We start from the raw sequence: 18,466 nt of genomic DNA, 5'->3' as shown, positions 1-18,466 counted from the left end.
GTAATGTCAGACAATCGCCCCATCACCTGTATTCATTGAACAATTATATTTCATATTTTGGTTTTAATTTGTGCAAAAACAGTTCAAAGTGCCACATGAACACAGAAAAAAACAGTTTGCAGCAGTTGAGACTGCGAGTAAGGGCTCCATGTATCTCAGAAGATCAGCTTTACAGCCTGATAGAAATGTAAAGGCAATGTTCTCACGTCAGTGGAGACTGCATTCACGTTAAACACTGCATATGTCGGCTCAATCAAAAATGACCTTTACATTTCTATCAAGCAATCTGTAACGCTTCAGTGATACAGACTGAATAGAGCCATAGGTAGATGTTGTCCTTTACCACTGATCCAAGGTCAGACCAGTCTTAATCCTCCTTATGATTAACATTAGGATGTATGGTTGGCTAAAACTGATCCTAGAAGGGAAGCTTTCACTTGGTGCGTCCTCTGTCCTCAATCCCCCTCCCCTCAATGCACCTCCTCTTTGGAAACGTGACTGTCCTTCCCTTGTTCCTGTGAAGGGAAGAATACACAGTCCATCTCCCCATCCCTTTCCTCCTGGGATAGATGGATGTTAGGGGAGGGTGTGGGGTGGGTCGGACATCCTTCCTCATCCCTCTCTTTCTGCACTCTCTCTTCCATCCCTCCACCCATACCAGTGAACTGGTTGAGTAAACTGAAGATGACTGTTCCAGCATTGTGGACATGGACCGGGCCTGAGAGAGACACAGACAGAGAGAAAGTGATATTAGATTCTATATTCATCATCAGCCTTATTCACTATGGATCTTGAAACTGATCAACTTCCCATGCTAATGCCCCATGGACTTCAAAACACAATCTATGCAAAACTCCAAGTTAAACGACTGACGTGCCTCTATAGGAAAAACCACAGGAGTAACTCCACCATATTTAGATTCCTTTTTAAATCAAGATCTTGGGGTCAACATAATTATTTGTATGTATCCATAGTACCTATATTTGCTGCTGTAATAGGTGGTGGATCCACTGTCTGGTGCTTAATACTGGGCTGTGTCTCTCTGGCATTGTGCTGATGAGGTGGCTCTTTGGTCTTGTTAGGCGACGTTTCTCTTACTCCCTTCATAAGAGCACAGAAATTCACCAGAAATCCAGAGTTATTGGAATACACAATTGTCAACAATGCCTATATAGGGTTTCGGTCAGGAACACATGAATGACAATGTAAACATTACACACACAATGTAGTAAGTTACCGTAGGTTATTACACATACCTTGTTACAGAACTTGAGAGCTGGAAAATAACAGACACAAATCTATTAGTGACCCCAGCAAACTGATCGTAAGCCACTCATGGGTATTTCATCGATGAATCATCTATGATTGAAAGGGCAATGTTTTTTCATCTTACTCTGCATTTTAATGCTTTCTGGGTACATGTAGACACTAGAAACTGGTAAGTAGGTCTACACAGAGAGAGTGTTGCAATCTTTTAATTCAATTACATTCACAAGAAGCTACAGTTGGCTCCCAGTGTAGACCTATCCTGAGATTTAACATCACAGTCTAATCCTTCCTCATCTCATTCTAGTGTCCAGAGAGAGAGTCTGCTCTAACACAATGATCTAACTACAGTTGAGACTGAACAGAGGAACACTGCCTTACCTTGTTTGAAACAGGCTTCATTTCCTGGGCGACGGATACATAACAGAATGATAACGGCTAGGATTCCAATGACCACCATAGGGCACAAAATGGCTGCCAAGTGTTTGCTGGTGTCAGCTGGTGGGGAAAGGAGATGGAGAAACTACTGTATCTGTAGCTTCTCACAGTTTCAATATATTCTGACTGTAATGAAAATAGCTGATGGACACACACACACACACACACACACACCTGTGGTGTGATGAGTGGCGTTACCTGCTTGTGAGACTGGTGATCGTGGAGTGTCACAGCTGGGTGAGACAGAGGTAAAGGACTCATCATGTAACATATCCATACACATTCACAGCCTGTCAACACTGAAGTGGGGTCAGTGAACTGAGAACTGTATTTAATATCCCAAATATCCATTAGCACTAAGATATCTGACAAATCTTTGATACCAGATCTTCTGGTTGTGTGAAGGTTATATACCATAAAATAACAACTTTGCCAGAAGTGGCCCTCCTGGCAGGAGAAGTCTTCAACCAGAGCCTGTTTATCAGTCTGGTTCCAGTATGTTTAAATAGGGAGGATAAAAAAAGATAAAGGCTCACTTAGGAGGTTGACAGCGTCCAGCGGAAGAGGAAGTCCTGCTGTGTTCAGAGGAAGTTCCTGTCTGGTTGATTCTGATGCCCACTACTGTAATCAGAGCAGAGTGCACACAGGCAGGAAAACATCAACATCTATCCACAGTCAAACACACTGATTCAATACCCAGCACCTGGCAAGAATACAACACAGTGAAGGAAGACATGCATAAGAGAAGGCCAGTGGGCAACACACACACTGTACCATTGCTAGGTGGCAGGGGAGGTGGGGGCAGCTGAGGGACCTTCTCACAGTCTCTACAGTTTCCTGTCTGGTCTTCTTTGTCGGTGCAGGTAAAACCAGCCTCACAGCGACATCTAGCGTTCGATACAGGAGTACACGGCTCATCCTCCACCAGGTGCAAATCTGACACACACACACACACACACACACACACACACACACACACACACACACACACACACACACACACACACACACACACACACACACACACACACACACACACACACAAACACACACACACACACCACAGCCAGAACAAAAGGTTTAGTACAGCTATTACATGGTAATAAATAGTGTCGATACTGTAGACATACCTTTATAACTTTTGGTAAGAAATGACATGTATGGCATATGGAAATCATAAGTGGGCAGTTTATAGAGATAGGTGGGATGGACTGAGAGTAGCTGAGGGGTGGGTTTATGGACATAGGTGGGATGGACTGAGAGTAGCTGAGGGGTGGGTTTATGGAGATAGGTGGGATTGACAGAGTAGCTGAGGGGTGGGTTTATAGAGACAGGTGGGATGGACTGAGAGTAGCTGAGGGGTGGGTTTATGGAGATAGGTGGGATGGACTGAGAGTAGCTGAGGGGTGGGTTTATGGAGATAGGTGGGATGGACTGAGAGTAGCTGAGGGGTGGGTTTATGGAGATAGGTGGGATGGACTGAGAGTAGCTGAGGGGTGGGTTTATGGAGATAGGTGGGATGGACTGAGAGTAGCGGAGGGGTGGGTTTATGGAGATAGGTGGGATGGACTGAGAGTAGCTGAGGGGTGGGTTTATGGAGATAGGTGGGATGGACTGAGAGTAGCTGAGGGGTGGGTTTATGGAGATAGGTGGGATGGACTGAGAGTAGCGGAGGGGTGGGTTTATGGAGATAGGTGGGATGGACTGAGAGTAGCTGAGGGGTGGGTTTATGGAGATAGGTGGGATGGACTGAGAGTAGCTGAGGGGTGGGTTTATGGAGATAGGTGGGATTGACTGCGAGTAGCTGAGGGGTGGGTTTATGGAGATAGGTGGGATTGACAGAGTAGCTGAGGGGTGGGTTTATGGAGATAGGTGGGATGGACTGCGAGTAGCTGAGGGGTGGGTTTATGGAGATAGGTGGGATTGACAGAGTAGCTGAGGGATGGATTTATAGAGACAGGTGGGATGGACTGAGAGTAGCTGAGGGGGTGGGGGTTATGCAAATAGGTGGGATGGACTGAGAGTAGCGGAGGGGTGGGTTTATGGAAATAGTTGGGATTGACAGAGTAACTGAAGGGTGGGTTTATGGAAATAGGTGGGATTGACAGAGTAGCTGAGGGGTGGGTTTAAAAAAAATAATGTTCTTTAATAATTATGACTGAAAACACAATGTATTAGTACTATCTATCAAGATCTAATGTATATCAAAATACCAAATTACTTTATTCCTGCTATGTAACCACTGCAAAAAATAAAAACATTTTCTTCATCAATCTACACACAATACCACACAATGACAAAGCCAAAACAAGTTTTTAGAAGTGCATCCTGTTTCCATTAATCATCCTTGAGATGTTTCTACAACTTGGATTGGAGTCCACCTGTGGTAAATTCAATTGACTGGACATGATTTGGAAAGGCACACACCTGTCAATATAACGTCCCACAGTTGACAGTGCATGTCAGAGCAAAAACCAAGCCATGAGTTTGAAGGAAATGTATGTAGAGCTCCGTGACAGGATTGTGTCGATGCACAGATCTGAGGAAGGATACCAAAACGTTTCTGCAGCATTGAAGGTCCCCGAAAACACAGTGGCCTCCAACATTCTTAAATGGAAGAAGTTTGGAACCACCAACACTCTTCCTATAGCTGGCCGCCCAGCTAAACTGAGCAATCGGGGGAGAAGGGCCTTGGTCAGGGAGGTGACCAAGAACCCATGGTCACTCTGACAGAGCTTCAGAGCTCCTCTGTGGTGATGGGAAAATCTTTCAGAAGGACAACCATCTCTGCAGCACTCCACCAATCAGGCCTTTATGGTAGAGTGGCCAGACGGAAGCCACTCCTCAGTAAAAGGCACATGACAGCCCGCTTGGAGTTTGCCAAAAGGCAATTAAAGGATTCTCAGACCATGAGAAGATTCTCTGGTCTGATGAAACCAAGATTGAACTCTTTGGCATGAATGCCAAGCGTCACGTCTGGAGGAAACCAGGCACCATCCCTACGGTGAAGCATGGTGGTGGCAGAATCATGCTGTGGGGGTGTTTTTCAGCGGCAGGGACTGGGAGACTAGTCAGGATTGAGGGAAAGATGAACAGAGCAAAGAACAGCGACATCCTTGATGAAAACCTGCCCCAGAAAGCTCAGGACCTCAGACTGGGGCGAAGGTTCACCTTCCAACAGGACAACAAATCTTGAGTGGCGCAGCCAGAGCCCAATCGAACATCTCTGGAGAGACCTGAAAATAGCTTTGCAGCGACACTCCCCATCCAAACTGACAGAGCTTGAGGGGATCTGCAGTGCTGAATGGGAGAAACTAAACAAATGCAGGTGTGCCAAGCTTGTAGCCTCATACCCAAGAAGACTTGTGGCTGTAATCGCTGCCAAAGGTGCTTCAACAAAGTACTGAGTGAAGGGTCAGAATACTTACGTAAATGTGATATTTCATTTTTTATTTTTAATAAATATGTCAACATTTATTTATTTTTTTTACTGTTTTTGCTTTGTCATTATGGGGTATTGTGTGTAGATTGATGAGGGAAAAAATATTTTATACATTTTAGAATAAAGCTGTAACATAACAGTGGATAAAGTCAAGGGGTCTGAATACTTTACGAATGCACTGTACATACACTACCGTTCAAAAGTTCAGGGTCACTTAGAAATGTCCTTGTTTTTTAAAGAAATGCACATTTTTTGTCCATTAAAATAATACAGTGTAGACATTGTTAATGTTGTAAATTACTATTGTAGCTGGAAATGGTTGATTTTTAATGGAATATCTACATAGGCGTACAGAGGCCCATTATCAGCAACCATCACTCCTGTGTTCCAATGGCACGTTGTGTTAGCTAATCCAAGTTTATCATTTTAAAAGGTTAATTGAACATTAGAAAACCCTTTTGCAATTATGTTAGCACCGCTGAAAACTTTTGTTCTGATTAAAGAAGCAATAAAACTGGCCTTCTTTAGACTAGTTGAGTATCTGGAGCATCAGCATTTATGGGTTCGATTACAGGCTCAAAATGGCCCCAAAAAACACAAAAAATGTTATGGTGAGTGAATGAGGACCCAAAAGCGAACTAACTTAAACAGAGCTTCTTTAATAACAAAACATAGGTAGGCTCAGATAGACCGGCAGATTCCGACAGGACAGGACAAGGTTACAGCAAACATGACGATAGTCTGGCTCAGGCATGAAACACAAACAAACAAGAATCCGACAAGGACAGGAGCAGAAACAGAGGGAGATATAGGGACCTAATCAGAGGGAAAAAGGGAACAGGTGGGGAACGGGGTGAATGGGTAGTTAGGAGGAGACAGGGAACAGCTGGGGGAAAGAAGGGGAGAAAAGGTAACCTGACACGACCAGCAGAGGGAGACAGGGTGAAGGGAAAGGACAGAGACAAGACAACATGACAGTACCCCCCCACTCACCGAGCGCCTCCTGGCGCACTCGAGGAGGAAACCTGGCGGCAACGGAGGAAATCCTCGATCAGCGCACGGTCCAGCACGTCCCGAGAGGGAACCCAACTCCTCTCCTCAGGACCGTACCCCTCCCAATCGACAAGGTACTGGTGACCACGGCCCCGAGGACGCATGTCCAAAATCCTGCGGACCCTGTAGATGGGTGCGCCCTCGACAAGGATGGGGGGGGGGGGGGGGAAGACGAGCGGGGGCGCGAAGAACGGGCTTAATGCAGGAGACGTGGAAGACCGGGTGGACGCGACGAAGGTATCGCGGAAGAAGAAGTCGAACTGCGACAGGATTAATGACCCGAGAAATACGGAACGGACCAATGAACCGCGGGGTCAACTTGCGAGAAGCCGTCTTAAGGGGAAGGTTCTGAGTGGAGAGCCAAACTCTCTGACCGCGACAATATCTAGGACTCTTAGTTCTACGCTTATTAGCAGCCCTCACAGTCTGCGTCCTATAACGGCAAAGTGCAGACCTGACCCTCTTCCAGGTGCGCTCGCAACGTTGGACAAAAGCCTGAGCGGAGGGGACGCTGGACTCGGCGAACTGAGATGAGAACAGCGGAGGCTGGTACCCGAGGCTACTCTGAAAAGGAGATAGCCCGGTCGCAGACGAAGGAAGCGAGTTGTGGGCGTATTCTGCCCAGGGGAGCTGTTCTGACCAAGACGCAGGGTTGCGAAAAGAAAGACTGCGTAAGATGCGACCAATAGTCTGATTGGCCCGTTCTGCTTGACCGTTAGACTGGGGGTGAAAGCCGGAAGAGAGACTGACGGAAGCCCCAATCAAACGGCAAAACTCCCTCCAAAATTGAGACGTGAATTGCGGACCTCTGTCCGAAACGACGTCTGACGGAAGGCCATGAATTCTGAAAACATTCTCGATGATGATTTGTGCCGTCTCTTTAGCAGAAGGAAGCTTAGCAAGGGGAATGAAATGGGCCGCCTTAGAGAACCTATCGACAACCGTAAGAATAACAGTCTTCCCCGCTGACGAAGGCAGTCCGGTGACAAAATCTAAGGCGATGTGAGACCACGGTCGAGAGGGAATAGGAAGCGGCCTGAGACGGCCGGCAGGAGGAGAGTTACCGGACTTAGTCTGCGCGCAGACCGAACAAGCAGCCACGAAACGACGCGTGTCATGCTCCCGGGTGGGCCACCAAAAACGCTGGCGAATGGAAGCAAGCGTACCCCGAACGCCAGGGTGGCCGGCTAACTTGGCAGAGTGAGCCCACTGAAGAACGGCCAGACGAGTAGGAACGGGAACGAAAAGAAGGTTCCTAGGACAAGCGCGCGGCGACGGAGTGTGAGTGAGCGCTTGTTTTACCTGCCTCTCAATTCCCCAGACAGTCAACCCGACAACACGCCCCTCAGGGAGAATCCCCTCGGGGTCAGTGGAGGCTACTGAAGAACTGAAGAGACGAGACAAAGCATCAGGCTTGGTGTTCTTAGAGCCCGGACGATAAGAAATCACGAACTCGAAACGAGCGAAAAACAGCGCCCAACGCGCCTGACGCGCATTAAGTCGTTTGGCAGAACGGATGTACTCAAGGTTCCTATGGTCAGTCCAAACGACAAAAGGAACGGTCGCCCCCTCCAACCACTGTCGCCATTCGCCTAGGGCTAACCGGATGGCGAGCAGTTCGCGGTTACCCACATCATAGTTACGTTCCGACGGCGACAGGCGATGAGAAAAATACGCGCATGGGTGGACCTTGTCGTCAGAGAGGGAGCGCTGAGAAAGAATGGCTCCCACGCCCACCTCTGACGCGTCAACCTCGACAACGAACTGTCTAGAGACGTCAGGTGTAACAAGGATAGGAGCGGATGTAAAACGATTCTTGAGGAGATCAAAAGCTCCCTGGGCGGAAACGGACCACTTAAAGCACGTCTTGACAGAAGTAAGGGCTGTGAGAGGAGCGGCCACCTGACCGAAATTACGGATGAAACGACGATAGAAGTTCGCGAAGCCGAGAAAGCGCTGCAGCTCGACGCGTGACTTAGGGACGGGCCAATCAATGACAGCTTGGACTTTAGCGGGATCCATCTTAATGCCTTCAGCGGAAATAACAGAACCGAGAAATGTGACGGAGGAGGCATGAAAAGTGCACTTCTCAGCCTTCACAAAAAGACAATTCTCTAAAAGGCGCTGGAGGACACGTCGAACGTGCTGAACATGAATCTGGAGTGACGGTGAAAAAATCAGGATATCGTCAAGGTAAACGAAAACAAAGATGTTCAGCATGTCTCTCAGGACATCATTGACTAATGCCTGAAAGACAGCTGGAGCGTTAGCGAGGCCGAAAGGAAGAACCCGGTATTCAAAGTGCCCTAACGGAGTGTTAAACGCCGTCTTCCACTCGTCCCCCTCCCTGATGCGCACGAGATGGTAAGCGTTACGAAGGTCCAACTTAGTGAAAAACCTGGCTCCCTGCAGGATCTCGAAGGCTGAAGACATAAGAGGAAGCGGATAACGATTCTTAACTGTTATGTCATTCAGCCCTCGATAATCTATGCAGGGGCGCAGAGACCCGTCCTTCTTCTTGACAAAAAAAAACCCCGCTCCGGCGGGAGAGGAGGAGGGGACTATGGTACCGGCGTCAAGAGCTACAGACAAATAATCCTCGAGAGCCTTACGTTCGGGAGCCGACAGAGAGTATAGTCTACCCCGGGGGGGAGTGGTTCCCGGAAGGAGATCAATACTACAATCATACGACCGGTGTGGAGGAAGAGAGGTGGCCCTGGACCGACTGAACACCGTGCGCAGATCGTGATATTCCTCCGGCACCCCTGTCAAATCACCAGGCTCCTCCTGTGAAGAAGAGACAGAGGAAACAGGAGGGATAGCAGACATTAAACATTTCACATGACAAGAGACGTTCCAGGAGAGGATAGAATTACTAGACCAATTAATGGAAGGATTATGACAAACTAGCCAGGGATGGCCCAAAACAACAGGTGTAAAAGGTGAACGAAAAATCAAAAAAGAAATGGTTTCGCTATGATTACCAGAAACAGTGAGGGTTAAAGGTAGCGTCTCACGCTGAATCCTGGGGAGAGGACTACCATCCAGGGCGAACAAGGCCGTGGACTCCCTTAACTGTCTGAGAGGAATGTCATGTTCCCGAGCCCAGGTCTCGTCCATAAAACAGCCCTCCGCCCCAGAGTCTATTAAGGCACTGCAGGAAGCTGACGAACCGGTCCAGCGTAGATGGACCGACAAGGTAGTGCAGGATCTTGAAGGAGAGACAGGAGTAGTAGCGCTCACCAGTAGCCCTCCGCTTACTGATGAGCTCTGGCTTTTACTGGACATGAAGTGACAAAATGACCAGCAGAACCGCAATAGAGACAGAGGCGGTTGGTGATTCTCCGTTCCCTCTCCTTAGTCGAGATGTGGATACCTCCCAGCTGCATAGGCTCAGCTCCCGAGCCGGCAGAGGAAGATGGTAGTGATGCGGAGAGGGGGGCAACGGAGAACGCGAGCTCCTTTCCACGAGCTCGGTGACGCAGATCAACCCGTCGCTCAATGCAAATAGCGAGTTCAATCAGGGAATCCACGCTGGAAGGGACCTCCCGGGAGAGAATCTCATCCTTTACCTCTGCGCGGAGACCCTCCAGAAAACGAGCGAGCAAAGCCGGCTCGTTCCAGCCACTGGAGGCAGCAAGAGTGCGAAACTCAATAGAGTAGTCTGTTATGGATCGATTACCTTGACATAGGGAAGACAGGGCCCTGGAAGCCTCCTCCCCAAAAACAGATCGATCAAAAACCCGTATCATCTCCTCCTTAAAGTCCTGATACTGGTTAGTACACTCAGCCCTTGCCTCCCAGATTGCCGTGCCCCACTCACGAGCCCGTCCAATAAGGAGAGATATGACGTAGGCGACACGAGCAGTGCTCCTGGAGTAAGTGTTGGGCTGGAGAGAAAACACAATATCACACTGGGTGAGGAACGAGCGGCATTCAGTGGGCTCCCCAGAGTAACACGGCGGGTTATTGATTCTGGGCTCCGGAGATTCGAAAGCCCTGGAAGTGGCCGGTGGATCGAGGCGGAGATGGTGAACCTGTTCTGTGAGGTTGGAGACTTGGGTGGCCAGGGTCTCAACGGCATGTCGAGCAGCAGACACTTCCTGCTCGTGTCTGCCTAGCATCGCTCCCTGGATCCCGACGGCTGAGTGGAGAGGATCCGAAGTCGCTGGGTCCATTCTTGGTCGGATTCTTCTGTTATGGTGAGTGAATGAGGACCCAAAAGCGAACTAACTTAAACAGAGCTTCTTTAATAACAAAACATAGGTAGGCTCAGATAGACCGGCAGATTCCGACAGGACAGGACAAGGTTACAGCAAACATGACGATAGTCTGGCTCAGGCATGAAACACAAACAAACAAGAATCCGACAAGGACAGGAGCAGAAACAGAGGGAGATATAGGGACCTAATCAGAGGGAAAAAGGGAACAGGTGGGGAACGGGGTGAATGGGTAGTTAGGAGGAGACAGGGAACAGCTGGGGGAAAGAAGGGGAGAAAAGGTAACCTGACACGACCAGCAGAGGGAGACAGGGTGAAGGGAAAGGACAGAGACAAGACAACATGACAAAAAATGACAATGATTTACAAACAATATACAGTTGAAGTATTTCCCACAAAATAATGTTACATTGCTCTGTGAATGAGTTGTGTTCGTGTTTATGTACCACGTTTGCAGTCTTTGAAGCAGGAATGACAACTGGACTCAGCATTCAATCGTGTTGTGTAGGAACCATCTCGACAGGGAGAGCACTCTGAACAGGAACTCTGATAATGACCTGCGATAGAGAGGGGAGATGAAACATATTGTGGCAAAGAAGGGGGTCGAGGGATAAATGGCAGATATGTGAGAGCAGAACTAATAAACGGGCTCTGCCCGATCACTAAAATGGCCACCCCTGTCAGAACTACAGATCACAAAATGGCAGACCGCCAAAACTACAAGTCCCAGAAGCAAGGGGAACCCTCAGAAGGTGGAGCCGACCCACAGATAAAGGGTCAAGAAAAACCAGGAAGAGGGAGAGAGAGTGCTGGAAGGATCTATGAACAATAGAGAAAGAGACAATAGAGATTGGCTGGATTAACCGTGTATGAGCTGGATTGTTTTGGATTTACCTGTTGGCGTTTGGACCTGGACCTACCGAGAACCCGATTCGTGTACCGAACCCTGCTATCCTTGACCTCGCCTACGGCCTGGGTGGACCAGGACGGAGAAAACAAACACACAGGTACTGTCCTGTTCGAAAGAACTCTCATTCTTGGGTGATTTGGTGACAGTTTACCACTTAATTTGTGACAAATGCTCCTAACCATGAAGAGATTTGCCACACGTGGTGGAGAATGTGGGGATGGACTAACCATACCACTGGTTAGGTAGAAGAAAAATAAAAATAAAATGTTCATTTAGCACTCCAAAGGGGAGTCAGGTTTTTTTTTTTGTGGCTTTGTTTGGTTAGGACAGTTTCTCAGGAAAATTGGATGGAGGGAGCCATACAAGCCCTGTTACAAGTGGTGGCCGCCCAACAAGAGGCAACTAGAGCTCAACAAATAGCTCATCAGGATGCAATGCGAATGTATCAGGACACGTTACAGGTCCAGCACTGCACCAACCAGCTGCTCAGAGAAGAGCAAAAGAGAAACACCCGGGAGTTAAGAGAAGGCCTAAAGAAGCTAGCGGACCAAATTGGGGCTCAATTACCAGCTGCAAATACCCAGAGGCGGGCCAATCATTTTCTTCAAAAAAATGACAGCACAGGATGATGTGGAAGCATATCTTACCACCTTGGAAAGGACGGCAGAGAGGGAGAAGTGGCCGAAAGAAGAATGGGCAGGACCGGGACAACCCCCACGAACACAGATGTTCGACTTGATTCACCTGGCACGGAAATGGTTGCAACCAGAGACCCGGTCATCCGCCGAGATCGTCGAGACCATCGTACTCAACCAGTTTCAGCGAGGTCTACCCCAAGAAGTGAGACGATGGGTTGGCCAGAACGAGGTACTTTCCGCCGACCATCTCGTGGGCCTGGTTGAACGGTATTGTACGGCAGGAACAGCTGAGCAGGCACAGGAGGAAAGATTCCCGTTCCCCAGGCCTGGGCGAACCAGCGGACAGGGTAAGGCTGTCCCAACATATAGAGGGGGAAGAGAGCAGCATGGGGCCATGAGGAAAGAATCAGAGGCCGAGACACTAAGGAAAAAAACGGAAACCGGGACTGGGTGTCGAGGGGGTCTCCCCCTATTATCTGTTACAATTTTAATCAACCGGGACATATTGCAGCCTACTGCCCTATTAAAGAAGAGCCAATGCAATGTAACCTCGGTGAAAATGAAGATGATATACGGTATGCATGTCCTGTTGTAACCACTGTACTTGAAAGATCAAGAAACAAACATATGTGTAGGGTGAAGGTTGAAGGGAAAGAGGTTGAAGCACTGCTGGATTCCGGCAGTATGCTAACCCTGGTCGTTGCAAGCCTAGTGCCGAATCATATACTGGATACAAGACAGGATATCAGTGTTACATGCATTCATGGGGATACCCGTCTGTACCCCACAGCCTTAGTGAGCATACAAACAGAGGACGGTCTGCTGGATTATGAGGTCGGCGTGGTCCCAAAGATGCCATATGATGTAATATTGGGTAGAGACTTTCCTAACTTTGCGAAGTTAGGCCACAAGAATGGCATATTTGAGAAGCCAACAACCCTGACCAAGCTGGAAGAAGCATGGGGCCTTCAACCAAAGCCAAGAAAAGAGGTCTCCCAGGGGACAACATCACAGGTGCTAGTAGGGGAGGAGGAGGATGAAGTGGCAAACCTCGCTGATAACGAACAGCCCGGTACTAGTGGGTCTGGGGTCGATCAGAATCCAGAGGACGACGATCTAGAACCAACAGACCTGGCAGGGTACTTGACTAATTTCGGGACGGCCCAAAACCAGGATCCAACCCTGCTGCAAGCCAGAGCAGATTTGCAGGTCGTAGATGGTACTCCCATAAATGTTGGGATGATGCCTAATAGTTTTCCCCACTTCATCATGAAAAAGGGTTTGGTGTACAGAGTCTCAAAAATAGGGGTTGATGTGGTGGAACAGTTGTTGGTTCCCACTCGGTACCGGAGGACAGTACTGGATCTAGCTCATGGGCACATTCTGGGTGGACACCTTGGTATCGATAAAACCCGAGACCGGATTGTAAGGAGGTTTTACTGGCCAGGAATTCAAGCTGAAGTGGCTCGGCATTGTGGAGAGTGCCCGGAGTGCCAGTTAACAGCTCCCCGACCAGCTGTTGGAAGCCTGTTAGTGCCACTCTCCATAATCGAAACGCCATTTGAGAGGATAGCGATGGATTTAGTGGGCCCATTACCCAAATCCGCCAGAGGGCACCAATACATTCTGGTCATTCTAGATTATGCCACTCGCTACCCAGAAGCCATTCCCCTTCGGACGATGGCTTCCAAAAATATTGCAAAGGAATTAGTGCTCTTGTTCACCAGGGTAGGGGTTCCAAAGGAGATCCTTACCGACCAGGGGACCCCCTTGTGGCGGACCTTTGTAAACTGTGGCAGGTGAAACAGTTGAGGACATCGGTTTACCATCCTCAGACGGACGGGCTGGTTGAGAGATTCAACCGAACCCTGAAGTTAATGCTCAGGAAGGTAATCGATAAGGATGGGAAAAACTGGGATTGCATGTTGCCATATCTGATGTTTGCCATTAGATAGGTTCCTCAAGCCTTCCTGGGGTTTTCTCCCTTTGAGCTGGTATATGGGAGGCATGCCCGGGAAACCTGGGAGCACCAATCCACCCCGTATACTAGTGTCATAGAGCACGTCACGGCAATGCAAGACAGGATAGCCACAGTCATGCTCATCGTCAGAGAGCACATGAGACAAGCACAGGAGCACCAGCGGCACACTTATAACCGACAGGCTACCCTGAGGGAATTTCAACCGGGAGATAAGGTGTTAGTGCTGATCCCCACGGTAGAGTGTAAACTACTAGCCACATGGAAAGGACCATATGAAGTACTGGAGAGAATAGGAGAAGTCAATTATCGGATCCGACAGCCAGGTCGACGGCCCCAGGAACAGATTTATCACATAAACTTGTTAAAAGCATGGAGAGAGAGAGAAACACTAATGGTCACATACCCCACACACACTCAGGAGACAGCCGAAGTAAATATTTCACCCACTCTGTCCCCAGCACAAGTACAGGAAGTAAAGACCCTGATCCAGAAAAACAGAGATGTGTTTTCAGAGGTACCTGGCCGAACTGAGGTTACGGCTCATGATATCGTTTCCCTACCAGGGAGAAAAGTGAGTATGAGGCCATATCGCGTACCCGAGGCTCGACTGGCCGCGATTAGAGCAGAGACGGAGAAAATGTTGACAGCTGGAGTGATCGAAGAGTCACATAGTGAGTGGTCTAGCCCAATTGTGATGGTATCCAAGCCGATGGGTCTTTGCGGTTCTGTAACGACTTTCGGAAGGTAAATGAAATCTCCAAGTTTGATGCCTACCCCATGCCCCGAGTAGATGAACTACTGGAGAAAATTGGTAATGCTCGGTACATTACGACCCTTGATCTGACAAAAGGGTACTGGCAAATTCCTCTGACCCCCAGGGCCAAAGAAAAGACAGCCTTTGCAACCCCTGACGGTTTGTTTCAATACACCGTCATGCCATTCGGCTTACACGGGGCCCCAACCACCTTTCAACGGCTCATGGACAAAGTCCTAAAACCGCACAAAGCATACGCCGCAGCTTATTTAGATGACGTGGGGATCTACAGCCCCGATTGGGAACGCCACCCCCCCGTTCAGCTGAAACGGTGGCGCAGGGAATGCAAAAATATTCTTAGAAATATTTAACCTCCACACATTAACAAGTCCAATACCTCAAATGAAAGATAAACACCTTGTTCATCTACCCAGCTTGTCATATTTTTAAAATGTTTTACGGCGAAAACACAGCACATATTTATATTAGACCACCACCGAAAAGACAAAACGTAGCCACTTTGTCCAGCAAAAGATATAATCACAAAAGCAGGATTAAAAGAAAAATCATTCCCTAACCTTTTGAAAATCTTCATCAGATGACATGTTACACAGTACATTTATGTTTTGTTCGATAATATGCATTTTATATCCATAAATCTCGGTTTACATTGACGCCATGTTCAGAAAATTCTCCAAAATGTCCGGAGAAATTATATAAAGCTACGCCAGATAACAGAAATACTCATCATAAACTTTGACTAAAGATACATGTTCTACATATAGTTAGAAAGATACACTTGTTCTTAATGCAACCGCTGAGTCACTTTTTTTTACGTTACGGAATTCGTTTACTATACAATAATCTGAGACGGCGCTCAGACGTAACAATATTTCTCCGCTATGTTGGAGTCAACAGAAATACAAAATTACAACATAAATATTCCCTTACCTTTGATGGTCTTCGATCAGAATGTAGTGGAAGGAGTCATACTTACCCAATACATCGTTTTGTTTCATAATGTTCAATTCTAGTGTCCATGTAGTAGCATATGCTACCACTTTCAGCTCAAATGCCAGTCTGGTCCAGAATAATTGCGCATCAAAACTTCCAAATTACATATTACAGGTCGACCAAACTGGTCAAACTAAGTGCAGAATCAAGCTTTAGGATGTTATAAACGTATAAAACTAATGGCATTCCAACCGGACAATCGTAGTTCATCTGGGGCTGACTGGAACAAAGGAGCCCCTCTCTCCCAAAGCGGCCTTCACGCAGCTCAAAATTCTCGCAACACCCACTTTTTCCCCTCCCATTGGGTCAAAGTTCACAGCATATGCATTATTAAACGCTCTACTGAATGAGGACATCTAGTGGAAGACATAGGAAGTATTTCCAGATCCATAACTGGATGGGAAGGGAGGGGGCGATGACGTTGAAGTTGACCTAACTTTCAGGATCCCAAAACTAGTTTGGAAGAATGCCTGCCCTGTGAGTTCTGTTATACTTACAGACATAATTCAAACGGTTTTAGAAGCTTTAGAGTGTTTTCTATCCAATAATAATAATAATAATATGCATATATTAGCAATTTAGGACAGATTTTTATGCCGTTCACTATGGGCACGCAAAGGGGAAATACTGCCCCCTATCTTAATTTGTGACAAACGCCCTAACCTTGAAGAGATTTGCCACAATATTAAATCAGTGTATTGGTCGCATACACAGTTTAGCAAATGTTATAGCGGGTGCAGCGGAAATGCTTGTGTTACTAGCTCTTAACAATGCAGTAAAATGTAAAACGAGCAGTGGCGGTTCTAGACCTGTCACATAGATATCTCTGTTTTCTTTATATTTTGGTTAGGTCAGGGTGTGACTAGGGTGGGTACGCTAGTTTTTGTATTGTCTAGGGTTTTTGTATGTCTAGGGTTGTTGTAGGTCTAGGGGGTTTTGTATTTCTATGTTGGCCTGATATGGTTATGCTGTTTATCATGGTCTCTGATTGGGGATCATATTTAGGCAGCCATTTCCCCTTTGTGTTTCTTGGAATCGTGTCTATGTATAGTTGCCTGTCAGCACTCGTTTGTATAGCTTCACGTTTCGTTTCGTTATTTTGTTTGTTCAGTGTTCATTCTTTAAATAAATAAGAATGTACGCATACCACGCTGCACCTTGGTCCGATCATTATGACGAACGTGACAAGACCATTTCAACTGGGGGGGCCAAGCTGGGGCCAGTTGTACTGTTAGAAGGGCCAGTTACATTAGACGTTATTGTTGTCAACGTTTTCTTCACTGCATTGCAGGCATTAGCAGGCAAAAGACCATGTTCATAATCATCATCGTTGCCACTGTCTAATAACGGATGTAAAAAAGAACGATGGCAAAAATTAGTTATGTAAAAATTATTTCATACTCCACTTTCAGGGGGGCCACAAGGGGGTCCAAAATTGTTGTCACAGGGGCACTGCCCCCCCCCTGGCCCCACCACAGAACCGCCACTGCAAACAAGTACACAAATAATTTAAGTGTTTTTTACAAGAATTCAAGAACCTCGGGACGAATCCAATCAACAACCCGAATGAAATCTATGCGTATGTACAGTAAACTGGAAGAATTTACACAAGATATACTAACAATGATATGTACAGCAGTAGATATATTAGAATGAGCTATGTTGGGAATACAGTATTTAATTACTCAGTGTGAAACAGGAAGTGTCCAGTGGTTTGATGGCTGTAAGACATGGGACAGCAGATATGGAGTAAAGGAAATAAAGTTAGGGAAAAGTATAGGGAAATGGGGCGAGAGAGAATGAGGTAGAAAGGAGCGAGGAGAGAGTGAAGAGACAAGGGGAGTCAAGACATAAGAGAGCACCACAATAACAATACAAACTGATGGACGCTGCAGTTTTATAAATGTCCTGTAGTAGACTACATGAGTAGTGAATATAGAACATAATGCTAACTCTTTTAGACCCATAGGCACACACACATTCAGGTAATGTTTTAGTACACGGTCTGTTGCTGACTGAGAAGAGAGGGAGCATAGTGACAAGAGAGCAGAGAATAACAGGAAGAGATGGAGCGCACAGAGCGAGAGCCTGTTGGCCTAGTCTGCATACTAACGAAGGATGTGGTCCTAGCACAGAGCTCCACTTCTCATCATGAGAGAAACTCTCTCTTGGTTTCCTCATGATTCCTAAGAGCCTATGCGCACTCACACACATTCTGAAAGGATGTTAATGTAAAAAATGGTATTGTAGGATGATGTGGAGATGAGGGAACAAAAACAAGGGAACAATAAATCAAATAAAAAGTAAGATGATGGAGGGCATTTCTTTCTCACCTGGTGGACACAGTCTGCATTGTCTCCCTCCATCCATGTAATAGCTCTCTGTAGTCTGACGACACACAACACGAACACACAGTCTCATGAGGTCTACTGTCATGTTGTAACAGATGTCAAATGGTTCTAACAGCTTTCATAGGCGGTCATAACAAATACTAAGAACAGACATAAAAGGGGCAAAATGGTTACCAGAGGATATGAGACTGCTAGGTGTGCAGATATCATTAGCACAGCCACAAATAACTGTTCCATCACCATTCTGTAAACAATGTTAAATCATTAACAATTTGTCATTTGAGTTCATTCAGTAACACTTCTAAATAGGTATTAAAAAGTACACACAACAAATAATGCCAGAAGATACTACAAGGCTACAACATGTTAAAAATCTGTAAGTTTATCACAATTTGATGG

At 47.0% G+C, this 18,466-nt stretch overlaps 1 protein-coding gene across 1 annotated transcript; it reads right to left on the bottom strand.

Moving 5' to 3' along the window:
• Positions 1-48: 48 nt before the first annotated feature.
• LOC110509555 (tumor necrosis factor receptor superfamily member 5) lies at positions 49-18,339 on the bottom strand. Its single transcript, XM_021590506.3, has 10 exons — positions 18,242-18,339; positions 18,050-18,104; positions 10,866-10,976; positions 2,479-2,640; positions 2,241-2,325; positions 1,903-1,937; positions 1,648-1,764; positions 1,257-1,276; positions 978-1,101; positions 49-718 (listed from the first exon to the last, which is right to left on the bottom strand). Exons 1-10 carry the CDS (start codon positions 18,308-18,310, stop codon positions 471-473), a joined length of 1,026 nt encoding a protein of 341 aa, XP_021446181.2. The 5' UTR covers positions 18,311-18,339; the 3' UTR covers positions 49-470.
• Between the last annotated feature and the right edge of the window lie 127 nt (positions 18,340-18,466).

Source organism: Oncorhynchus mykiss, chromosome 3 (genome assembly GCF_057628025.1).
Source record: "Oncorhynchus mykiss isolate SJ-2025 chromosome 3, ASM5762802v1, whole genome shotgun sequence".
NCBI classification, from domain to species: Eukaryota; Metazoa; Chordata; class Actinopteri; order Salmoniformes; family Salmonidae; genus Oncorhynchus; species Oncorhynchus mykiss.
Note: the sequence above shows the minus strand (reverse complement) of the source record. Positions and strands in the feature narration are given on the sequence as shown.

What these genes read in the sequence shown, in the direction of transcription:
- LOC110509555 (XM_021590506.3), bottom strand. Translation starts at nt 18,310, where the DNA reads ATGGTGATGGAACAGTTATTTGTGGCTGTGCTAATGATATCTGCACAC. An exon ending in ATGCAGACTGTGTCCACCAG is followed by an intron (nt 10,977 to 18,049) that starts GTGAGAAAGAAA and finishes TCTCTATCGCAG; the next exon opens with GTCATTATCAGAGTTCCTGT. An exon ending in TCCCCTGCCACCTAGCAATG is followed by an intron (nt 2,326 to 2,478) that starts GTACAGTGTGTG and finishes CTCTGATTACAG; the next exon opens with TAGTGGGCATCAGAATCAAC.